The sequence below is a fragment of the Lampetra planeri genome, chromosome 18, assembly GCF_965212315.1.
Source record: "Lampetra planeri chromosome 18, kcLamPlan1.2.h2, whole genome shotgun sequence".
NCBI classification, from domain to species: Eukaryota; Metazoa; Chordata; class Hyperoartia; order Petromyzontiformes; family Petromyzontidae; genus Lampetra; species Lampetra planeri.
The window spans coordinates 13,093,322-13,119,002 of record NC_136124.1 but is presented as its reverse complement, the minus strand read 5'-3'; the positions used below and the strand labels follow the sequence as shown (position 1 = coordinate 13,119,002).

General features: G+C 51.8%; 1 protein-coding gene across 4 annotated transcripts in view; it reads left to right on the top strand.

Annotated features, from left to right (window-relative positions):
* Positions 1–25,681, top strand: part of ATG2B (autophagy related 2B) — a 76,456-nt gene that overhangs the window by 25,512 nt on the left and 25,263 nt on the right. For all 4 annotated transcript variants that reach the window (XM_078602614.1, XM_078602613.1, XM_078602612.1 and 1 more), the window contains 13 exons: positions 1,054–1,345; positions 2,856–2,964; positions 10,512–10,677; positions 11,443–11,585; positions 12,341–12,519; positions 13,138–13,388; positions 15,046–15,196; positions 16,474–16,682; positions 17,457–17,537; positions 18,503–18,609; positions 19,279–19,371; positions 20,073–20,143; positions 20,616–20,695. In XM_078602614.1, the coding sequence (XP_078458740.1) occupies positions 1,054–1,345; positions 2,856–2,964; positions 10,512–10,677; positions 11,443–11,585; positions 12,341–12,519; positions 13,138–13,388; positions 15,046–15,196; positions 16,474–16,682; positions 17,457–17,537; positions 18,503–18,609; positions 19,279–19,371; positions 20,073–20,143; positions 20,616–20,695 (1,932 nt within the window). The remainder of the gene's footprint in view (positions 1–1,053; positions 1,346–2,855; positions 2,965–10,511; positions 10,678–11,442; positions 11,586–12,340; positions 12,520–13,137; positions 13,389–15,045; positions 15,197–16,473; positions 16,683–17,456; positions 17,538–18,502; positions 18,610–19,278; positions 19,372–20,072; positions 20,144–20,615; positions 20,696–25,681) is intronic.

The window sequence follows — 25,681 nt, the reverse complement described above, 5'->3', positions numbered from 1 at the left end:
ACACACACACATCCTACAACTCATCCCCCACACACACACACATCCTACAACTCCTGTCCCACACACACACACATCGTACAACTCATGCCCCACACACACACACATCCTACAACTCCTGTCCCACACACACACACATCGTACAACTCATGCCCCACACACACACACATCCTACAACTCATGTCCCACACACACACACATCCTACAACTCATGTCCCACACACACACACGCGTTCTACAACTCATGTCCTACACACACACACATCCTACAACTCATGTCCCACACACACACATCCTACAACTCATGTCCCACACACACACACACATCCTACAACTCATCCCCCACACACACACATCCTACAACTCATGTCCCACACACTCACACATCCTACAACTCATCCCCCACACACACACACATCCTACAACTCATGTCCCACACACATCCTACAACTCATCTCCCACACACATACACATCCTACAACTCATCCCCCACACACACACACATCCTACAACTCATGTCCCACACACATCCTACAACTCATCTCCCACACACACATCCTACAACTCATGTCCCACACACACACACATCCTACAACTCATGTCCCACACACACACACATCCTACAACTCATGTCCCACACACACATCCTACAACTCATGTCCCACACACACACACATCCTACAACTCATGTCCCACACACATCCTACAACTCATGTCCCACACACACACGTGTCTACAACTCATGTCCCACACACACACACATCCTACAACTCATGTCCCATACACACACACATCCTACAACTCATGTTCCACACACACACATCCTACAACTCATGTCCCACACACACACATCCTACAACCCAATCACCAGCATAGCGAGGCCCCGTAGACAGCTGTGCTCAGCACGCCACTGTCATCTGTCCAATGCGTTCAGAGCAAGGGCTCCCAATCGTGGGCCCGTGGCCCTCATGAGCTCCGGACATCATGAGGAGTGCCGCTTCAACTCTGAACGCTGCCTGCCCGCCCTGTCCCGTTCCCGTCTCGCCTCCCGCGCAGACGCGCGCCTTCACGCAGGTGCTGATGGACGACGAGGCCTCAGCGGCCGCCGAGCGGCGCACTACGCTGGTGGCTCGCGCCCCGTCTCTCCGTCTCGCCGTGCGCTTCCCCATCCCGGACCTGCGGCCGCTGCAGGAGCGGGGGCCGTGGTTCCGCAAGTCGCTGCGGCCCGAGGTGCTGCGCATCGACCTCACCGAGCTGGACCTGCAAGCAGAGCTGGGCGGCGGCGCGGCCGTGGCGGTCGGCTCTGCCGACCGGCGGCACTACCACCTGCAGTTCCGCGAGCTGCACGGTGACGCTCGCACGAATGCGTGCGGTTCGCTCGGGCGTGGTGCTAGCCACCCACCCCCTCGTATGCCGCTCCGGGCTTCATAGGTGTTCACTAACCGCACTTGCCCCAACAGTCTGTGAAGGCTATAGGGGGATCTTTGTCTTTTGTGGGGCGTGGTGGTGGTGCAGCGGTTAGTGTGCTGCGCTACAACCTGGCGACCCTGGATCGATTCCCACGAGAATCGTAACACCAGGGCGTGGTGCTGGCCACCCTCCACTTCGTGTAACCGTTGTTGGCCTTTGTAGGTGCTTGCTTACAGCACTTACCCCACCAGTCTGTTGAGGCTATACGGGGGATCTTTGTCATTGTGCGTGTATATGGGTGTAGGTATATTTGTATAAGTGGGGAGCAGTAGTGTAGTGTGTTTAACACGTAGGATTTCGCGACCAATATCCATAATAGAGATTTTTAGGGTTTGATCGCATAATATATAAATGTATTGTTATAACCCGCCACCACCCGACACAGCCAACTAGTAAGGGGTTGTTACGTGACAACCCCTTACTAGTTGGCTGTGTCGGGTGGTGGCGGGTTTTAACGACACATTTATATATTTACGCGATCTAACCCAAACACCTCTATTATGGAAGTAGTGTAGTGGTTAGCACACTGTGCAACAAACCGGGCAACCCCAGTTTGATTCCTGTTTGCGGCTAATGGATTAGCTAGGATTGGAATTTTTCCTCTCCTACCAATACCAAGGGGAAATCTGTGAAAAGAGCTCCATAGCTCATCGGATTACACCAGTCGAAATGAAGATTCTGATAAATAAATATTCTGATTCTGAAATGGGTGACGTTCAGTCCTGTGACTTGCAGATGCTCTGGCTTCGTTGGTTTCCACTCCTGATCTTGCCAGAAACCTGTTCTCCCCAGATTGAGTGAGGAGCTCGCAGATCCTTGAAAAATCTGGACACAATCCCAATGAGCTTCTCCAGCAGGTGTGCATGCGTTAGCTGGGTCATGTTTCTTATTTTCAGCCACTGCATGCCCGACCAGCTACCGTTCAGTTGGGTAGAATGGACTAAACGGGCACTGCATCGGCTAGGGAGAAGATGGGCTGCTGTGGTTCAGGAGAATATGGAGCTGATTGGTTAGCCAACGACTGGTATCAGCGGTGTCAAGATGGGTATCTGTGGTGGAGGCTCGTGATAGACGCTACTGGGCAGTTGGATGCAGTTGCCGTTGACTGGCAATTTTAGGGTCTTCATTTGCCTCTGCAGGAGGCTGGTGAAAGATGCTACTGAGCTATCGGCTGCAGCCACCCTCCAGCAACACCTTTGAGGAGCAGTGCTCACAACAATGAGCAGAGTGTCATGTGACTACAACTTTAAATTCACTCTGTGGAAAACAAAAAAATGCTTTCACATGGTGCCATAGAGACAATAACATTGATGCATGGAATCAATCTTGCACCGTTCAACTGCAAGGGTTTACTGATGGCGTTCATGTGGTTTGTCCGTTGTGTGCAGGCTTGTTTGAGGAGGGTGGAATGCGCCCGCCGGTCCCGTTTCTACGCGTGTCCCCTCCAGAGGCCGAGCTCAACTCAAGCTCGGAGCATGCGCGTTTTGACTGGCCACGGTAAAGCTCGGGTTCATGGGGTCACGGGTCATGGGGTTTTGGGGTCGGGAGTGCAAAAAGAGGTCAAATTACACCATGAGATTAGCACAGCAGTAAATGGACGTATTGGCGGTACACCGGTGCAGCCTAACAACACACAGGTCCTCATAAAACAGTGACGATGCCGCTGTTGCCCTTGAGTGAGCTGCAGGACTCTCCATCATATCTTGTCACAGATTCAGCAGCTGCTTTCCCATTTGAACATATGATGACACCACGAGTCGTAATCTTTTGACGCCACCGTCCACAAAGAAATTAATGCGGAAATTAATCGAGGAACCGTCTGACCAGGGCACGAGGAGTCAAATCTGCCGTTAGAACACGGAGCAGCCAATCATCACGAGGCTGGGTGCTGCTAGACGGCAACAGACTGTGAAGCTTCGTGTTCAGCCGCTCACGTAACGTTCATCTTCCGGCTGCTTCGACATCACGAGAAGTGATACAGGGGGGAACAATGTTCCACACTGCCCACCAGGGATTATTTAGCTGTCTGTCTGTCTGACTGTCTGTCTGTCTGTCGTGCATAAATAAATATATAATACACACAGCTCTTTGATTGGTAGAGACCTTACAAACAGCTCTTTGATTGGTGGAGACCTACTGCGGGGTACGGAGAGGGGAGGTGCCTAAGGGAGGAGGGTCAGGGGAGGGGCCTAAGGAAGGGGGGAGTCGGGAGAGGGACCTGAGGGGGGGGGGGGGTTCAGGGGAGGGGCCTGAGGGGGGGTTCAGGGGAGGGGCCTGAGGGGGGGGTCAGCAGAGGGGCCTGAGGGAGGGGGTGTCAGGGGAGGGGCCTAAGGATATGGGGGGGGGTGCTCAGGGGAGGGGCCTAACAGAAGGGGGGTCAGGGGAGGGGCCTAAGGGAAGGGGGGGTCAGGGGAGGGGCCTAAGGGAAGGGGGGTCAGGGGAGGGGCCTGAGGATATGGGGGGGGGGGGTTGTCAAGGGAGGGGCCTAAGGGAAAGGGGGTCAGGGGAGGGGCCTAAGGGGGGAGGGGCCTAAGGGAGGGGGGGGGGCGATAGTTAAGGGGGCTGTCTGCCTGGCTACCTAAAGTCAAGTTATCTTTTATACATACAGGTACGAACAACAGGTTCCACACTGCCCACCAGGGATTATTTGTCTGTCTGTCGTGCACGAATGCGCTGTCCAACCAAGTTCCTACCTGCCCACTCCGAAGGAACGTGTTTTTAATTCGCACTGCCATCACCCCGCAATATTTTCTGACCGGTGTTGCAAATTGCGGAAAAATAAGTAATTATTGCGCAAAAATTTGCTGCTTTTCTTTTTCCACACACCACCGGTGTGCCCGCCAATACGTTCAAATGTAATTCTTGTCTAATTTTATTTGTGTCCTTCCAGCAAACACTTCAGTCCGATATGGCTCAAACACATTAGTTGAACTATTTTATCCATGGTTGGTAATGGAGATATTGGCACATCTTTGCGAACAAATTGGATAAAAAAAATTTCATTAGTTGACACGTGAATCTGTCCCCAAAGTCCTCTCCCTGTTCAAACGAACAATGGGGCAGCACTTATCTCTGTTATAGAGGCGTTGACCTAGTGGTGGAAAGTCTGCCTTGTATGTATGTGGAACTTCTTTCCCACGGTACGTCGCTAACCGTGCACATCGGAAGTGTGGTGGAAGGCCTGCAGACTTCAACAAAAAACTGTTCTAAAGAAATGTGTTTTCTATCTAGATGATTTGAAAGTGCATAGCTCTAGTGACTTGCTAATATTGGAAGGAAGAACGTTCCAGATGGCCGCAGAAGCGCATCTGAAAGCGTGCGATGGAGTAACCATCCTTCTCGTGAGTTGACTCAGTCGATTTTTAAGGGAGTATTGTTCCAGTTGCAGGATTGGGGCAACTGCACTGCCATAGAATCCATGACAATCATGATTTGAAGCTTTCGTGACTGCAGGAATTCATACTCTTTGGTTCTTTCGGTAAAGTCACGTAGGTAGAAAATAAAATAAATCACGACGTTTCGATCGCAACACAAGCGGTCGTCCTCAGGCGGAATTCTTTTTGAATCCAGCAGTGGGGAACTGCTGAACCAGCGAGAGAGCAGTTACAACAACAAGGTTATATATCTAGATTTGAAGCTTTCGTGACTGCAAGGAATCATATTCTTAGGTTTTTTCGGTAAAGTCACGTAGGTAAAACATCAAAATTAATGAAAATAAAATAAAAACAAAAATCACGACGTTTCGGAGGCAACACAAGTCTCCGTCATCAGGTGGGACCGTCACAGCCGAATTAGCTGCATCAAGTGAGGCAATGATTCAAGAAGTAATCCCTTATAAGCAAGTTGAAGGGGGGAGGAGAGGGGGGGGCTCATCAGAATGTGGTAGCCAATGAATGGAACGTATCGGGAGGGAGGGGGGCGGGGCTCAAAGACAGCACGGAGTGCTAAGTACAACGCATCGGGAGGGGGAGGGGGGCGGAGCGGGGCCAAAACAATGGACGACGGCTTGGACGCGATTGCTGCTGCACACGCCAACACAATGGACAGAGAGGGGGGAGGGGAGGTCTGATACACATGATAGACAAAAGAACGAAAATGCCCATGTTTATACCAATGCTGGCTGAACAATGAAGAGAGCACTGCCAAAAAATAACTGGGGATGTTAACACTCGGTAAAGTAAAGTAAAAGAGTGCCTGTCAGATAAGATGGTCCAAAAAAGTGTAATTAAGTCTTTTTTGCGTGGTTGATAACATCTTTCCAATGATTACTAAGTTTGTACCCATCATCACGGTTGAAATTATGTCTGTGTTTGTATATTTGTATGGCTTCATGTACAAACCTTTGATGGTAGCCGGGAGGTTTGCAGAGAACCTTGGTCTCGGAAAAGACAATTTCATGAGAGCCCACCGAGTTGTAGCAATGATCGGCAACGGCAGAAGAATAAGTTCTGCCGTGTTTCAGATCTGACTTGTGCTCGCGGACACGATCAGAAACATGACGTTTCGTTTCTCCAATGTAGCAATCACCACAAATGCAACTCAATTTGTAGACTCCAGGATACTGTAAGTCAGGAATGACATCCTTCACAGATGGAATCAGATCACGGATTTTATACACTGTACTGAATCGGACTTGGATCTTATGTTTGTTTAGAATTTTGGAGATCTTTTTGGTCACGCCTGCTATGTATGGTAATGTGATGGTTTTGGTCGGAGTTTCAAGTGGCTGTTTCTGTGTGGTGGGAGAGACAGCTTGGCGGATAGTACGGTCAGAGTATCCGTTCATCCTGAGGGCCCGATGTACATGTCTTAATTCACCGGTCAGGTGGTGTTTGTCAGAAATGCCATGGGCTCTGTGGTATAGCGTTTTGATGAGAGAATTCTTTTGAGATGGGTGGTGGTGGGAATCCGGTTTCAAGTAGGAATCTGTGTGGGTGGCTTTCCTGTAGACAGAATGTCCCAAGGATCCGTCAGGCCTCCTCTCAAACAGAATATCCAAGAATGGTAGTTTACCGTCTTTCTCCACTTCCATGGTGAATCTGATGGATGGGTGTCTAGAATTGATGTGGTCCAAGAAGTGGTTCAATTGAACCACTTCTTGGACCACATCAATTGAACCACTTCTTGGACCACATCAATTCTAGACACCCATCCATCAGATTCACCATGGAAGTGGAGAAAGACGGTAAACTACCATTCTTGGATATTCTATTTGAGAGGAGGCCTGACGGATCCTTGGGACATTCTGTCTACAGGAAAGCCACCCACACAGATTCCTACTTGAAACCGGATTCCCACCACCACCCATCTCAAAAGAATTCTCTCATCAAAACGCTATACCACAGAGCCCATGGCATTTCTGACAAACACCACCTGACCGGTGAATTAAGACATGTACATCGGGCCCTCAGGATGAACGGATACTCTGACCATACTATCCGCCAAGCTGTCTCTCCCACCACACAGAAACAGCCACTTGAAACTCCGACCAAAACCATCACGTTACCATACATAGCAGGCGTGACCAAAAAGATCTCCAAAATTCTAAACAAACATAAGATCCAAGTCCGATTCAGTACAGTGCATAAAATCCGTGATCTGATTCCATCTGTGAAGGATGTCGTTCCTGACTTATAGTATCCTGAAGTCTACAAATTGAGTTGCATTTGTGGTGATTGCTACATTGGAGAAACGAAACGTCATGTTTCTGATCGTGTCCGCGAGCACAAGTCAGATCTGAAACACGGCAGAACTGATTCTTCTGCCGTTGCCGATCATTGCTACAACTCGGTGGGCTCTCATGAAATTGTCTTTTCCGAGACCAAGGTTCTCTGCAAACCTCCCGGCTACCATCAAAGGTTTGTACACGAAGCCATACAAATATACAAACACAGACATAATTTCAACCGTGATGATGGGTACAAACTTAGTAATCATTGGAAAGATGTTATCAACCACGCAAAAAAAGACTTAATTACACTTTTTTGGACTATCTTATCTGACAGGCACTCTTTTACTTTACTTTACCGAGTGTTAACATCCCCAGTTATTTTTTGGCAGTGCTCTCTTCATTGTTCAGCCAGCATTGGTATAAACATGGGCATTTTCGTTCTTTTGTCTATCATGTGTATCAGACCTCCCCTCCCCCCTCTCTGTCCATTGTGTTGGCGTGTGCAGCAGTAACCGCGTCCAAGCCGTCGTCCATTGTTTTGGCCCCGCTCCCCCCCCCCTCCCGATGCGTTGTACTTAGCACTCCGTGCTGTCTTTGAGCCCCGCCCCCCTCCCTCCCGATACGTTCCATTCATTGGCTACCACATTCTGATGAGCCCCCCCCTCTCCTCCCCCCTTCAACTTGCTTATAAGGGATTACTTCTTGAATCATTGCCTCACTTGATGCAGCTAATTCGGCTGTGACGGTCCCACCTGATGACGGAGACTTGTGTTGCCTCCGAAACGTCGTGATTTTTCTTTTTATTTTATTTTCATTAATTTTGATGTTTTACCTACGTGACTTTACCGAAAAAACCTAAGAATAAGGTTATATATGTGGCGATGGGCAAGCAAGCGGGGTCTGAGCTGGAAATGAATTCCATTCACGGACGCAAGCACGTCAGTATAACCTTGTTATAACTGCTCCCTCGCTGGTTCAGCAGTTCCCCACTGCTGGATTAAAAAAATTCCGCCTGAGGACGACCGCTTGTGTTGCGATCGAAACGTCGTGATTTATTTTATTTTATACCTACGTGACTTTACCGAAAGAACCAAAGAGTATGAATCCATGACAAGTACAACAGTAAATGATTGCGTGTACAAATAAGACGTGAATGTAACAATGAGAACCACGTTGTGGGCTGCCTTCCTGCACCTCAGGGCGTGTCACCCGCGATAAGCCACATACATCTCATCTCCAACATGCTTTAAAGTGCACCACCAGTGGCAGCTGTCCCTGTACAGCACCAAGTGACTGAGCACGTGGCCTGCAAGAGGATACTAGTCCGCCAATAGGGGGAGATCATTTCTGCTTTTGGTTTTTTGGCACAGGGAAATCCCATTGGACAATATATTCTCATTTTCGATGGGGACCTGGTTACAGAAACCTGGTGAGAATTATAAAACAAAAACAACAGTACACGGTCAGGTTGTGAATGACAAGGTCGTGCAACCAGAACGAAGAATACAAGGCTGGTAGAATGCATCACATGCACAAAATATTTGGTGCAGAACAGATTTCAGTTGGGTGATTTACAGGTCATATATTTTGTTGGTAAATTTGGACCATGACACTGGCACACGATCATCTACTCATTTCAAATGAAGTCACGGGACCTTTGACGTCCACCATAAAGCAGAGTGAGTAGTGTATTTATGTTTAATACACTCTGCATTAATAGCCTGGGCAGGCTGCCGGATTAAAAGTGCAAACCTCTGTTGTATCAAGCGGCGAGCGCGCTGCCGCCGGGCCACAACTGGATGAAGCTCGAGATGGGTGACCAGGGGGAGCAGTAGTGTGATGGTTAGCGCGCTTTGCAATGAACCCAGAGAGCCGAGTTCGATTCCTGCTCACGGTCAACAACAGTGACTATTATCTGAACTGGTCCTAGGCCTCCCTAGGTGAACTTAGCCTCAAATTAGTACCTGGTGTGATGTATAAACATTGCCACGAGGGAGACAAAGGCGGTTGAACGTGGTGATGGCCACCCACCCCCTCGTGTGTCGTTCCGGCGTAGGGTGCTACTTGCTACAGCACTTGCCACAACAGTCTGTCAAGGCTATACGGGGGATCTTTGTATGTGTGTGAGTGTGTGTGCAAGGATGCTACTGCGCAGTTTACAGGCAGCCGCCCTCCTCCACCACCAGCGGAGGAGGAGGAGGGCGGAGGAGCGGAACTCACAACGAGCAGAGCATCAGGCAGCTCGTGTCACAGATTAGGGTTAGGCAGTCCCTCCAGAAAAACGCGATTATGCGATCGCAAGATTTCACGCAAAATCAGCGAAAGTCCGCATATTTATGCAGGGGGCGCGTTTTTTCAAATACGCCGCACTTTCGCCGCATAAATTGCAGATTTCCGCGCGCAAAATATGCGGGCTTGCATGATTTCATAATCCCCCGCATTTTCGTTGCAAAAAGTCACATATATCTTAGCAGAAAGTTTAAAAATGTTGCGTTTACTTCACACAAGCGCAGCCATTTCCCCTGTTGCCATGGGAACGTTATGAAGTGACGTCACTCATTACGCGACATCATTGAAAAGCTGCAAACCCCGCGATGCCAATGAAACCATGATGAAGCCCGCAAATCTTTCTCATTTGCCAACAAACATAAGCGCAAAAGACCGCGCAAAGCAGTTCCCCAGTGTGTTACATGACAGTGGGGGCAAATTATTTTGCATAGCTACCTCTGTAAAACAGGAAGCACACATTTTATTTTTTAATATTTTATTTATTCATTTTTACAGAAGTTGTAGCATATTCATTTTGTAAAGCTACAGAACTTGTTCGACTCAATGTTTTGTAAGTTTGAGCCATCTGTTTGTTAAGGTCTGAAATAAAACAAGATGAGAACTTAAATATTCCCAGCACTTTCTGTGATGTAGTATGCTTGCTTATCATAGGAAGTAATAAGAAATGACTCTTTACATTAAAGTAGTAGCCTAGTGAATAGGGTGTTGGGAGAATCACTTTTTTTTCTCTTTTTCATAAAACCGCAGTTTTTGCAAGTTCCCGCAATTTTTGCAAGTTCCCGCAATTTTTGCAAGTTCCCGCAATTTAATCGCATAAAATTGCATAAATATCCCGCATATTCCATCGCATTTTTTAGGAAAACGTGCCGCATAATCAACGATTTTTGCCCGCAACAATCACCAAAAAACTCCGCGTTTTTCTGGAGGGACTGGTTAGGGGTGTCTGTTTATCATACGCTACAGTGCCAGCCTTCATCAGTGCTACTCGCTACTAACAGCACTTGCCTCCAACAGTCTGTTAAGGCTACTTGTGGGGATCTTTTTCTTTGGTGTGTGTCTCCCCCCCCCCCCCCCCCGCACGCAGGGTGGTGCTGAGCGTGAACTCGCAGGCGGAGCGCTCTGTGCTGGAGCCGACTCTGGATATGGCCGACGAGCCCCCGCAGGGTTCCCTGGACGACGCCTGCACCCTCAACGGCTCCGCTGAGCCGTCACCGTTCTCCTCGCGCCGCGTCATGTTCGAGAACGAGGAGGTGCGCCCTGCGGTGTGCCGTCGCCAGTGCCTGGGAGACGCGCGGGGGGTGGCCGCCTTCGGTGCTGGCCAAAGACTAAGATCCCCCGTATAGCCTTAACAGACTGTAGGGTCAAGTGCTGTTAACGGTACACGAGGGGGTGGGTGGCCAGCACCACGCCCGACCGCCTTTGTCTCCCCAGTGGCGATGTTTATACACTGCACCAGGTACTCATCAGGCTGAATCGACTTAGGGGAGACCCAGGACCGGTTCAGATAATCGTCACTGGTGTTGGCCGTGAGCGGGAATTGAACCCGGGTTCCAGAGTTCATAGTGCAGCGCGCTAACCACTACACTACCGCTCCCCACACACTCACACACACACGAAGACAAAGATATGAGCACCAAGTACTCATATCAGGCTGAGTCGACTTAGGGGAGGCCCAGGACCGGTTCAGATAATCGTCACTGGTGTTGGCCGTGGTATACAGAAGATTGTGGGTTCGATCTTGACCCTGACGCCTGTATATTTGGAGTTTGCATGTTCTCCTCATGGTCATGTGGATTTTTTTCCAGGTCCTCCAGGTTTTTCCCTCCACATTTATAAACATGCATTTAGAGTATTTGGCTGCCTTACGTTTCCACATGATAAGCCACTTTGTTGAGCAATCATTTGTGGCCAGGTCGCTTCTGAAAAAGAGCTCTATAGCTCGGTGGGCCTTACCTGGTAAAATAAAAAATAGTTTAGTTTAGTAAAGCCTGTGCCTGCGTGTCCTGCATGCGCAGATGGTGATGCCGGGGGATGCTGTGGAAATGCTGGAGTTCCAGGAGAAGGCGATGGGTGACTCTCACTTTGTGCTGGAGCTCACACTGCCCAACCTCAACGTGATGCTGCCCAGCAAAGCATTCTACGAGCGCCTCTACAACCGGTACAGACGACACAGCGCGTGGCTCAGCGGAGGATACAACGCAACAAGACAGACACTCCCCCTATCGTAGATGTGCACGTGTGCCTGCGTGTCGTGTGTCGGGGTGCCCGTGTGTCTATGTGTCCCTGTGCCATGTGGCCACATGTCCGTGTGCCTGTGTCTCCCTGTGCACATGTACACATGTGCCCGGGTGTCGGTCATGGGCACAGGGCAGTAGGCAAGGCTTCGTTGGCTGGATCATGTAGCCCGCATGCCCAGCCATCGCATGCCCTAACAGCTTTTGTTTGGCCAGATAGAGGAGGCTAAACGAGCGTGGCACGGGCTAGAGAAGAGATGGACTGATATGGAGGATATGGAGGATGTGGAGCTGAGTGGACTTGCCATTGACTGGTACCAGTGGTGTCAAGATCAGCCTCTGTGGAGGAGGTTTGTGAAGGACGCTACTGGGCAGTTGGAGGCAGTCGCCCTCCAACAACAACTGAGGGGGCAGAGGAGCCACCCTCCCAACAATGAGAGGAGCGCCAGGCGGTTAAAACACAGCATGTTGGTACAGTAGGGGGCACAGGTGGTGTATCTACTATTCATCTCAGTCAACCCATAGCATCTTGTATTTGTCCCGTGACCTCCTGCAACACTTCATGTGGCCTCAAAGTGCACATTGCCCGGCACAAGCGCCGCGGTGATGTCACCGCCACTTAATGGCGAATGACGGCGGTTGTCATCGTCGTCGTTTTTGTTGTTGTGTCTGTCGCCAGCATCAACAACAACCTGCTGCTGTGGGAGCCGGCGGCGCCGCTGCCGTTGGAGACGGTGGAGAGCGCGGTGCTGGGCCCCGGCGGGGGTGGCCCGCCAGGCCTGTCAGTGGCGAGCCAGCTCATCAGCTCCTCCTTCAATCACGACGCGTTCCTGCTCTGCAAGTCGGGCATGCACGACGGTACCCGCCCCGTCCACGGCCCCAGCGCTGGGGTCACGTTAACGTTGTGGCACTGCCCCTAGCCCAGATCTAAACACTCGTGTGGCAGTAGCCCAACTTACGTCTCTCCCCCTTTTACGTCGTCTCACAAATACGCAGTCGCTTTATTTACTTCTTTAAATGGTTTTATTGGCGACAGTGGTAATAACTATACGCTGATCGCCATTGGACGGAGAACAGAAACTCCGTGAAAGGCAACTTCGAATTCGAGTGCGGCGGGACCGTGCGTAGGTAATTGGACTCGCTGCCCCAGCCAAGTAGCGGACCACGCGCAGGGACATGAGGATTATTTACAAGGGGAGGGAGAAGGGGAACGGGGAAAGGTAACTAACATAGTGAGGGAAGTCCAAGGGTGCGCCGTCGTCACTTTATTTTTAACACCACTGCCTGATTTGCATCGTCCTCAACCCCACACTTCCATCGCTGACAGCATCATCCTCTGTTCTTTCTCCTATCCGTCGCATCTCAGCCTTCGCCTCCAACCTACCCTCTTACACGAACTAATTAGCGTCGCGCATGTACTGGAGAGCTTCTGACCTGGCAGTGTCCCCTCACGTGCCTGCCGCGTTCCTCACACAGGTGACTCGGAGTCGGGCTCCGAGGACGACGATGACCTGGGGGGGTTTATGGGGGGGGGCGATGCCATGTGGCGTCACCCGCGACGGAGGAGAGCGGGCGGCATGGGTGGCCTGGGCCTCGCGGACGCCGGCGGAGCAGTGGGACCAGGAGGAGGTGGAGGAGGCGGTTGCGGTGGTCGTCGCAAGCAGAGTTTATTCTCCATGCTCGTCAACATCGGCCGCGGGCGCGTCACGGCGCACACCGCCACCAAGGCGAGCGTGCGTGTGTGTACGTAGATAGGTTCGTGTGTCTGCGTGCGAGGGTGTGCGCGTGTTTTTGTGTTCGAATGAGAATGTGTGCGTGTTTGAGTCTGGATAAGCATGTTAATCTTTGTGTGTGTGCTTATTTTTTGTGTCTTGTGCACCTGTGTGGCTGGCAAAAACAACCTCCCACCTCCTCGGTGGTTGCCAATTCACAACACTGGCGTGCTGTGAGCAATCCCTTGGGGGGGGGGGGAAAGCTGATACTAATTGGCTGTTACCCTCATGGCATGCTTGCAGCAGCCACAGTGGCCAATGACGACTCTGAACGGGTGTGAGAGGGGCAGGTAACTCCTCTACCTTCAACTAAATCGCGATAAAAACACGAAGAGCTCAAACTCGGCTTGTTCTGCAGGCAACATTAGGAAACCACTGCACCTAGCCATGTGGAATGTTTGAACAGGGGAGAGGCTGCCAATCCTTTGTCAGGAGCTGGACCAGTACCACCTTGACCTCTGTGGAATACAGGAGGTCCAGTGGGCTGGTTCTCACTCCAATCACCATGAAGGGTGGACTCTACTCCACTTGGGGTGGAAAACTGCTAAACAACAGGGAGTTGCTCTTCTTCTGAACAAAGTAATGAAGGGGGCGTGGGAGCATGGCGGCGAGGTGTGGGAAGCTGTGAGTGCCAGGCTGCTGTGGGTTCGCCTCCCCATCAACGGGATGCGGGCACCACGGTGGTCAACATGACCATCAGTGGAGGGATGCAGACAAGGCTAATGAGTCAGATGCCTTCAATGTGTGTGTGTGTATATATAGCAGTAGTGTCACTGTTATCGCGCTGTGCTACGAACCCAGTGACCAGAGTTCAATTCCTGCTCACGGCCAACACCAGTGATGGTTATCTGAACCAGTCCTGGGCCTCCCCTTGGTCGACTCAGCCTCAATGAGTACCTAGTGCGGTGTGAAACATCGCCACTCGGGAGATACAGGCGGCCGGGCGTGGTGCTGGCCACCCACCCCCTGGTGTGCCTTGCCGGCCTTCATAGGTGCTTGCTAACAGCACTTGCCCCAACAGTCTGTTATAGGCTATATGGGGGATCTTTTTTAGTGCGTATGTGTATTTAGTGTGTGTATAGTGTGCGTGTGTATATATAGTGTGTATACCGTATTTTCCCGTATATAACCCGTGGAGTATACCACTTTTTACAAACAAAACAAGACCATGCGTGGTATATGGAGGTGCGTGCTATTCCAAAAATATTTTACACGTGTGACATGTCATAACTCATGGTAGGACTATCCACTATGCAACACTTACCTTTGACTAAAGCACTGCTGAATAAACCACTCACACTAAAATTGCACGTGTTATCACGTTTTAAATGATTCGAATTGTTTGTACAATGAAACGACAATGTTTGAAGTGGGCGGGAGAGCTGCTGAGGCATTCTTTCCTGCCTCAGCAGCTCTCCCGCTATATTTTTCACCTGATGATGATTGCTTGTGTTGCGATCGAAACGTCGTGATATTGTTATTATTTTTATATCTACGTGGCTTTACCGAAAGACCAAAAGAATATATAGAGTGTCTTTGTGTGTGTATATAGTATATATAGTGTGCGTATATAATGTGGTTGTATATTGTTTGTGCGCTGCGTTTCCCCAAGGACGAGGAGGGCCGTGTGGCGTGTGGCCGGCACGGCGAGGTGAGCGTGGACGTGGAGGGCACCAGCGTGTTCAGCGTGGTGCAGCATGCCGGCCGGCCCGACTTGCGCTACGTGTGCATGCAGGCCAACCGCGTGGGCCTGCATCACCGTGGTACTTCCGCCCCCTCTTCTCGCCTCGTCCACCCACCCCCTCTCTCACCCCCGGGGCTTGTGCCGGTCGTCGGGAGCAGCGCTAGACTCACGGTCGTAAGGTCACGAGGTCGGAGCGCGGTCGGGGGGCGACTTTGTCCTGCAGACCTCTGCGGTTGTTAAAATGATGACCGTAAAATTAATCTTTGACAGCTGTGAAGTGAGTGCGTGGGTTGACACATGAACACGTGTGAATGATTCTTGTCCTCTCAATACCAGATGCTGAGAGAGATTGGTGCATGCTTTTATTTCATCGAGACTTGATTATTGTAATGCCCGTTTAGTCGTGCAACTGGGAATGTTTTAAATCGGTTGCAGCTTGTGCAAAACTCTGCTGTCCGGGGTTTTGTATGGAGTGAGGAAATGTGAGCACATCACACCTACTCCTCGTTCCCTGCCTTGGCTTCCAGTCAAATACAAAATTTTATTTTACGATGTTGTCCTGGCCTCCAAGGTCTTGAAAAAGTTCAGCTCCATTATATCTCGGTGATCTGCTGAAACCGTATACTCCTGTCCGGCAACTTTGATCCACCAAATCTGGGCACCTGAGTGTACCAAGGACAAATCTGCGTCCAGTGGGTGATGATAGGTCGTTCTGTAGTCAGGTGCTTCGTTTGTGGAATGTCTGGCCCCAGTTCGTTATGGACGCTCCATCAGTCGAGGTTTTTAGGGCTCGTCTGAAAACACGTTTATTTTCTCTTGTGTACCCGTCTGTGTAGGGTTGTTTCCTTGTCGTTTTAATGTTAAGGGTTTTTCCTGGGATTGTGTAGTAAGGCGCTGTGAGTTGTGTAAATGGCACTATACTTAACTGAGTTTTACTTCCTATTCGAGCTTGGGGCACCTCTACAGCACAGGGGCATTTGGAACCCGCAATTATAATTCCCTGACTTGTAGCCAACATCCAGAATTGGAGATAAATATATATTTTATTTAAATAACTACATTTATGCTTCCAAATTGTCCGGATAAAATATTACAGATAATTAAATATGACAGCGCCCTTTTTGGATTTGGCCACATAGTGATCTAGCCACGTGTTTTGTTGTAAGATCCTCCGCATGTAGCGAGCACATTATCATTGTTTCAGCTCACTGGTAAGTTGAGGAATAATTCTCATAACCAAATTGACAGATGGGGTACAAATTTTCACTTGAAACTGCGTCACGTGTCTTCAGGTAGAAAATAGGAAGTCAGTGTTGGCTGCAATAACTTCCATATTTCCCGTACCCCCCCTCCCAGCCAGCGTAGAGAATACCCAGAACCCCCCTCGCGGCAGAATGGAAGCCGCCCCACGCTCCCCACCTCCAGGCATGGAGCAGACCATCTACCGCTCAGAGGAGGGGGTGTTGGGGCGCGCCACAGGACCGGTGGGCACTGGCGGTGACTCTCTGAACATGCTGGCCCTGGCCATCAAGATCAGCGCTGACCCCAATATGGAGAAGCTGAAGGTGTGAGTCGTGTGCACTCCCATGCGAGCACACACCTGCAGCACACTGATGCCACAAACAAACACAGGTATCCCCCGTGTCGCCTTAACAGACTTTTCGGGCAAGTGCTGTTAGCAGCGGCTTTTAAGATGCGCTTCTGCGGCCTTCTGGAATGCTCTTCCCACCGAGAATAGGAAGCCACAGGAGCTATGCACTTTCAAATAATCTAGATTAAAAAAATATTTTTAGAACTGCTTTTTGTGTTTAGTTTGTTTTCCACCTCCGATTAGCATGGTTGGTTATGTACGGTGCGAAAGAAGTTCCACATAAGTGCATATGAAGGCCGGCATCACCACGCCAGTGGCGATGTTTACACACCACACCAGGTAGTCACTTGAGGCTGAGTCGACCTAGGGAGAGGCCCAGGACTGGTTCAGGTAATTGTCACTTGTGGCCGGATGTTAAAACACCGAATAGATACCTATCGCAAGGCATCAAGTCTGCATGTGTTCAACATCTTAACACCTGTTTTATTGCCACAAAGGGTAAAGCCTACTCTTATTTTGTTCATAATTTTTTACACTTGCAGCACACACATACATTCGGCACACACGCGCATACGTGCATACGTACATACACACATGAACCATTTGGTTCGTGAGCACCTAATAAAAATGGCATGACACACTCATGATGATTGCTGGTTGTGATGGTGACTGTAATGATTTTGATAATGATGAGATGAATCATATTAATTGATTATGTTAATGGTGGTGATGATGACGGCGTATGCAGGAGTTCTTGGTAGCCGTGGGGCTGCGTGGAGCCACTCTGCGCTACCGTCCGTCGCTCGCCGGGCAGAGCTGGCACGAGCAGGTGGAGTCACTTGCACGCAGAGACACAGACACAGAGATGGACGCAGACGGTGATAGTTATTTACTGATGTTGATTTGTGTTTCTGATAGAGCACCCTGCGACGTGCCAGGGTGGCTTAGAGCGCATTACATCTGACACCTCATCTCAAATGTTTAAAAGGGTTACCCCCAGCACCTGGCCTGCAAACGGGGCAAAATCTGGCAGTAGGACGATGATCGCTGCTATGTGTAATCCCAATTGAGTAAATTCCGGACGATTCTTTACTTACAAATTTGGTCCCTGGTGCTGGTCCAGAATCCCTTCCTCTTGTGAATGCATCAGGGGATCTTTAACGCCCACTGTGAAGCAGACGGCACATCGTATTATCGTGGTTATTACACCCCGATTATTATTACACCCCGATTATTATTACACCCGTGATAACCACCTGAAATAACCATGGACGACCGCTGGATTCGAACCGTGAACGTCTGCATCAAGAGGGGGTGGGTGGCCAGCACCACGGCCGACCGCCTTTGTCTCCCCAGTGACGATGTTTACACACCGCACCAGTCACTTATTTGTGGCTGAGTCAACCTAGGGGAAGCCCAGGACCAGTTCAGATAATCGTCACTGGTGTTGGTCGTGAGCGTGAATCGAACTCGGGTCACCTGGTTTGTAGTGCAGCACGCTAACCGCTACACTACCGCTCCATTCTATACTGACACACAGACACGCATGCACAGACATGCACCCTCGCACCCATACACAGGTACAGCGCAGCGAGTCTCGCGCGTTGCCCAATGTCTCGACACCAACGTGGCAGTCGGTCACTGTGGCGAGGTTTTCGTGGCCGCTCGGTCCCCAACGCCCGCCGGGCTGGGGCCGTGCGAGCGGATAGCGCCGCTGCCTCCGCGGCCCCCCGCAGCTCGCGTGCCGCTCCCCACCGGGCGACTCGAGCGGGCGCTGTGCCACGCGCGGTGCAGGTGCTCGACTTCCTGGACGTGCGGGACGAGACGGTGCTGGGCTACTCGGCACCCGACGTCATCACGGTGCTGCACGCGCACCTGTGGAGCTGCGCCGTGGACTACAGGTGGAGATGCACCTAACCTTTGAGTGTGTGTGCGTGTGTGCCTGAGCGTGTCTGTGTCTGCATGTGTGCATGTGGGGAGCGATAGTGTAGAGGGAAGCACACAGCGCTATGAACCCGGCGACCCGAGTTCAATTCCTGTTCACGGCCAATACCAGCGACGATTATTTGAGCCCGTCCTGGTGCCTGCCCTAAGTCGACTCAAATGAGTATCTGGTGCCGTGCGTAAAATCATCGCCACTGAGGAGCCAAAGACGGCCAGGAGTGGTGCTCGTCACCCACCCCCTCGTGTACAATGCCGGCCTTCATAGGTTCTCGCTAACAGCACTTGTCCCTACAGTCTGTTAAGGCTACACGGGGGATCTTTTTCTTTTTTTGTATACAATTAATGCAAACAGTAGGGGGCGGTAGTGGAGTGGTTGGCACATTCATCTATGAACCCGGCGACTTGTGTTTGATTTCCAATTATGGGGAAATATGAGTGGCAAGCGATATTTGAACTGAACCTGGGCCTAACCTAGGTCATCTCAGCCAAAATGAGTATCTGCTGCGGTGCTTGTCCCACTGTTTTGTACAGCAGTTTGAAGTCGAGTTGCATGTGGGTGCTGTCTGTAGACCCACATAGCCGTGTGGTTGTATTGTTTGTTTATTGATTTGTCTTTCCCTACACAGGCCCCAGTACCTTCCTCTCCGGGCGATGATCACGGCTGAGACGTTTAGCGTTTCCAGCAACATCATCGTCGACACATCTACCTCGTTACTACGGTAAACCTGTTAAGCTCTGTCTTCCCCTTCCCGCTCTGTCTTCCTGCCTCGCGTGCCCTGTCACTACGTGTCACAATGCGTCACAGCGCGTCACAACTTCCCGCTCGCTCACTTCGTTGCTCAATGCGACGTCAAGCGGCTCCCAGCGTGCACCACCGCATGTTGCAACGCATCCGGGGCCATGACATTTCTTCCACATCAATGGAGGAGCGGGGGGGGACTCCAGTGTGGTTAACATCACGGAGGCGAGATATTAGCTACCTCGCCTGGTATAGGGAGAGCATGGGTATGATCCCGACCCTGATGCCTGTAAAATTTGGAATTTGTATGTTTTCCTCATCGTCGCTTGGATTTTTTCCAGGTCGTCTGGTTTTTTCCTTCCACGTTTAAAAACGTGCTTTTAGAGTGTTTGGTCCCAATAAATTTCCACGTGATAAGCCACTTCATTGAGCTTCCATTTGTGGCCAGGTCACTTCTCAAAAGAGGTAAGCAGCTCGGTGGGTGTTACCTGGTAAAATAAAAATGTGTTATAGTTTTAGTGTCTATCTTATCATTAATAAAACTTGAAACTTGTGTTGGACATTTCGCATACAAAAATAATACCAGCTGTGCGATGGACAGCAGTGTCCTTTTGCGAGTGAACGAAACCTAATGAGAGGTGTCCGGTACCGTGGGGCCCATATGGGCGTTGGTCTTGACAGGTTCATCATCGACGACTCGGCGCTCTACCTCTCGGAAAAGATCAACGCCTCCTCCGTGGACCTCCGAAAAAGTAAGCGGAGAAGCAGAGATGGCAACGGCAGCAGCACGCGGAACCAGGGGCTCGTAACGGTGGCCGTCACAACTCTCGTAGACTCTTAACACGGCGAGTGCCGCACACTTGCAACGTTAACGCTGTGCGCCTCTCTTGGAGAAGATAGCCACAGCGGGTGGCTCCCTCAGCTCATAATGGCCCTGTTAGTGCCGCTGCTTCAACGTTGCTTTTTGTGTTGGCTACGTGCGGTGCGAAAGAAGTTCAACATACTTTGCTGAGCTCCTGGCTCTAAAATAAATTCATTTCATTTGTTCCCGCGGTGTCTCTTCGTCCGACGAAGGGTTGTTTTTGTTGGCAACTCTCAGGAGCGAGAGGCGTAACGTCACACACCATAAGTTCGCGGACTTTACCGTCCACTTGCTGTGGCAGCGCCGGCAGCGCTGGAGTGCGAGCGGCGTAACGAGCGGACACCCCTTGTCTTGTGTCTCAGACTACGTGTGCGTGCTGGACATGGGCCTCCTGGAGCTCCAGATCACCACCAGGAGCCCCTCCAAGGACTCCACCACCATGGTTTGTGTGTGCAGTCATGGGGATCCCCCCGAGTTCCCCCGAGGTTCTACAAGTTACGTCACCCAAGGACGCCTGTGGCATTTCCAAAGTGACGTACTCTGATACCCAAATCTTTTTGCGATGGAATGTGTTTTACGTTTCTTTGGGTTGCGATGGTTTGCACTCTGAACCTGCAATCCAGGGGTCGCCGGTTCCATATCCTGGATAAGTTTATTAAATTTACCTTGGCCTCCGTTCACCTGTCAGTGTAAATGGATACACTCCAGTTAGTCGCAAGTTGCGTGTGCTGGGGTAAATTGTGTGCACTTTCGCCTTTTCCAAGAAATTTGGCCAGCATCGAAGAGTAGGCCAAAAATACCATCTTGAGGGTATTTGTATCTGTATATTATAGTGTGCGCATGTGTACATGTATGTGCTTGCATGCATAGTGATTATTGCGCTGCGCTACGAACCCGGCGACCCGATGTCAATTCCGCTCACGGTTAACCTCACTGACAAGTAGTTCAACCGGTCCCCTAGGTTGACTCAGCGTTTAATATTAGTGTAGTGGTGATACGCGCTGGGTGTATATGTCGTGTGCCAGCGCGTATGTACGGGTGTGTGTGTGGTGACGCGCGCTGACGGGGAGGAGCAGGCGTCAGTGCGCGGGTGGGGGTAGTGCTGCTGATTGGCTGTGTGCCGGTGACGCGCGCAGAGGGAGTGATCGGGTAGCAGCGCGGTGTGATTGGTCGGGGAGTGGAAACACGCGCTGAGCGGAACCGGATCGTAGGGATAGCGCGTGGGGATTGGGTAACTGAGGAGCGGTGCCGACGTTGAGGTCCGCATCCGCTCCGTCTCCCGGGAAGAAGGGGTATATAAGGTGATGCACAGAGGAGCAGGGGGAGAAGTGGAACCATCTAAGAATGAAGACGAAGGTGCAGAGATAGAGCCCGGAGAGGAGAGTAATGGAGAGTAGAGGAGAGTAAGGTATAAGTGTGTAGCCAGCGAGAGAGAACGGTCTACACGAGCTGAGTAATGTATAGTGTGTAGCCAGCGAGAGAGAACGGTCTACACGAGCTGAGTAATGTATAGTGTGTAGCCAGCGAGAGAGAACGGTCTACACGAGCTGAGTAATGTATAGTGTGTAGCCAGCGAGAGAGAACGGTCTACACGAGCTGAGTAATGTATAGTGTGTAGCCAGCGAGAGAGAACGGTCTACACGAGCTGAGTAATGTATAGTGTGTAGCCAGCGAGAGAGAACGGTCTACACGAGCCGAGTATGCATACGGTGTAGCCAGCGAGAGAGGAAGGTCTACACGAGCCGAGTATGCATACGGTGTAGCCAGAGAGAGAGATGCAAAGTCTACACGAGGCGAGTGGAGAGTGTAGCAGAGGCGCAGAGTCTACACGAGGCGAGAGAGGAGTGTAGCCGAGGCGCGGAGTCTACACGAGGCACAGAGAGCCGGCAGCACAGAATCCAGAGTCAAGAGAAGCGCATTGTGAAGAAGAGAGGCCACGCGTTGTATTGTTACAAGTCAAGATTTAATAAAAGAAGTGTGTTCCCGTCAAGGAGTTTCCTGCCGTCATTTTCCAATACTTCATCTGGCGTCAGAAGTGAAACGGGCTTCCAAGTATGGAGACGAGGAAGACCCGTAGGACCCACGGGATTGACCGCGAGGAAGACCTGGACGACTCGGGGCCGCTGGTGGCGGGGGGTGAGGAAGAGGACTTGCCCACGCTGCAGGGTCCGTCGACGGCGCCCGCCGAGCGACCGGGGACAGACGCCGGGCTTCGTGAGGCGCACTCCCGACTGGCGGAGCTGCTGCTCGCCGCCGCGTCCATCTTGGCGGAGATCAGCTCGTCGGGAGGAGCGGGGACGGTGGGGGACATTTTACAAGGTCGCCCCGCAGATTCCCGCCAAAACGAATGGGGGATTCCCGCCATTGCGCCTGGGCCTACTTTTGGCGGGAACGGCGAGCGCCACGTGGTGGTGGGTTCCCAAGCGCGCGCATCGACGTCATCAGCGCGCGAGGGGGTCCGCCATCTTACGTCTGCTGCTGGAGCCGCCATCTTAGACACCGACGGACAGGCGGAGAGGAACCACGAGGCGGATGACTTCATTTTTCAGCAGCGCCTGCCCACGTTGTCAGCCTTCAAGGCGGAAGGCGGAGACTGGGGCCAATTTCAGCGAAGGTTTTTGGCGCATCAAGAGATGTCAGCGTGGTCCGATGCTACGGCGCTGCGGGCATTGCCCGCCATGCTGGACGACGATGCGCTCGCGGCCTTCAGGGCTGCACGGAAGTCGGACCGCTCCACGCTGAAGGATGCGCTGGGGTTGTTGGCCAGGGTCTACGGGCCTCCCTCTACATGCCGCCATCAGTTCTACGCAAGACGGAAAGCGGCCACGGAGACCGCGCTGGCCTATCGCACGGCGTTGCTGGCTCTTGCTGATGCTGCGTTCCCTCGGATGGACGAGGAGGGCCAAGACGCGATGGTTTTGGAGCAGCTGCTCAAGTTGGCGCAGGACCTGGGGGTCCCTATCAACACAGCTGACGAGATTGATATTTCTTCTTTGAGAGTCGCCACGAGTATTCAAGCGCACGAGGCCCTACAACGGAAGCAAGGCGTTGGTTGCAACGCTGCTGTCGTCGCAGCCCCGGGTTTGGTGGTCGCCGAACCCCAAGTCGTCAGCCCACGAGAGGAGGCGTTCGCCACGGGACGACCAGGGGACTGGAGGCCGGGGGCCCGGTCGCCTCTGCGATCGGGCCGAAAGTCGGAGCAACCAAGATCTACTCCGACCCTCGTCACGTGCTATAACTGCGGCCTCCGGGGCCACGTGGCGTCCGGGTGCCGCGCTCCGCGGCAGCGCGCCATGGGAGCTCGGCTGGACGACGACCGAGAGCCCAAGTCATCTCTACAATCCCCGGCAAGTCGCGGCACCTCACACGCTCGGCCTGTTTATTCGGCACACATGGGACGCCGCGTTGCGGCGGAGGAGGGCCGGTTAAGGTTCGGGGATTCGGTTCGGCGAGGGGGGTTCGGCCGGGACCAGGGAGACATTGAATGGGCGGAATTGGGGCATAGAATTGTGGCTGCTTCGGCGGGTTCGTCCGTTGTTACGGGATCTATTGATGGGGTTGAGATTAGGGTGTTAGTGGACACGGGGGCATCGGCAACTATTATATCGGACCTCATTTATAATATTCTTCCGGTCCAATGTCGTCCGCTGCTTCCAGTGGATGTGCCATTTTACGCCGCTAATGGGGGATCGTTGGGCATTATCGGTCAGGTTAGGGCGTCCATTTGCATTGGAGATATCAAATTGTCGGGACCCGTTTTCGTTTCGTCTTCTTTGGCAGTTCCGTGTCTTTTGGGCACTGACTTTTTGGCTAAAATGCCCATTAAAATTCTTATCGATCAACGATGCATTGAACTGCCATCGGGTCGCCGGATTTCATTTTTGACGGGCCCTACTGACATTCGGACGGCGTGCGCTACGATACAAGCGGTGGCGACGCAGACAGTGCAAGTGCCCCCGGGTTCACAGATGTTGATTCCCCTCCGGTTGCGGAAACCATGGGTGAGGGAGGCTTCGGGACAGAGTATGCTTTTGGGTCCTTCTAACAAGGCTGTCGGGGGTCTTGATTTATCGGTGGCTCACACTTTGGTGCGGGCTGACAGGGATCCGTTTGTGATGGTTTTGAACGCGGGGTCGCGACCAGCTGTCATTCCGCAGGGCACCGTGCTGGCTCACGCGGCGCAGGTCCCTGGGGATGATAGGTTGGTTGCGCAGGTGGGCTCGAGCCCCGCGCGGAACGTTGAGCCAAGGGAAGACCTTGAGTGGGTCCATTCGTTATGTGCCGCCTCGGACGATTTGTCGGCGGCGCAGTTGGGTGCGCTGCGCGAGTTGCTCATTGAATTCTCTGATGTATTCAGTAAACATAAGTATGACATTGGGTGCACGGATTTGTTGCACCATCACATTGAAACGGGCGATGCGGCGCCGGTCAGGCTAAATCCCTTCCGACTGAGTCCCGTGGAGAAGGAACATGTTCAGTCGGCTGTTAACGATATGCTAGAAGCCGATATTATTTCGCCCTCCTCTAGCCCGTGGGGAGCGCCTATTGTGCTGGTTAAGAAGCAGGACGGGTCCCTGCGATTCTGCGTTGATTTCCGTCGCCTGAATAAGATCTCTGTGGCTGACGCGTATCCGCTCCCCAGGATGGATGAGTCCCTCGATGCATTGTCTGGTGCGCGATATTTTTCGACTCTTGATTTGTTATCGGGGTTTTGGCAGTTGCCGCTCGACGAAGAGTCGAAACCTAAGACAGCATTTCGGACTCCAGGGGGGCTGTTCCAGTTTAACCGGTTACCCATGGGACTTCACTCCTCTCCAGCGACGTTTCAGCGACTTATGGAGCTGGTTTTGTCGGGCTTGCAGTGGGATACATGCTTGATTTATATGGACGATGTCATTGTTTTCAGTAAAACGTTTGAGGAACACCTCCGGCGATTGAGAGGGGTGTTCTTGCGAATGCGATCGGCTAAGTTGAAATTTAAACCGGCCAAATGTCACCTCCTTCGTAGGTCCGTTAGATACTTGGGTCACATTGTCGATTCTTCGGGGATCTCCACCGATCCCGCGAAGACGGATTGTGTCGGTTCGTGGCCGACACCTACGTCCGTTTCCGACGTGCGTAGTTTCATCGGGTTTGCTTCTTATTATCGGCGGTTCGTTGAGCACTTCGCCACTATTGCAAAACCCTTGCACGCTCTAACGGCGAAGGGAGTGAAGTTCAAATGGGGACCGGAGGAGGAGGCCGCGTTTCGCTCCCTCCGGGACGCCTTGGTGGGTGCCCCACCCTTGTGTTATCCCGATTTTGCCAGTCCCTTTTTGCTGGACACGGATGCTAGCAACACGGGCATTGGGGGGGTGCTATCCCAAGTCGTTGGGGGTGTCGAAAGAGTTGTCGCCTACGGTAGTAGGGTGTTGTCTCCGGCGGAGCA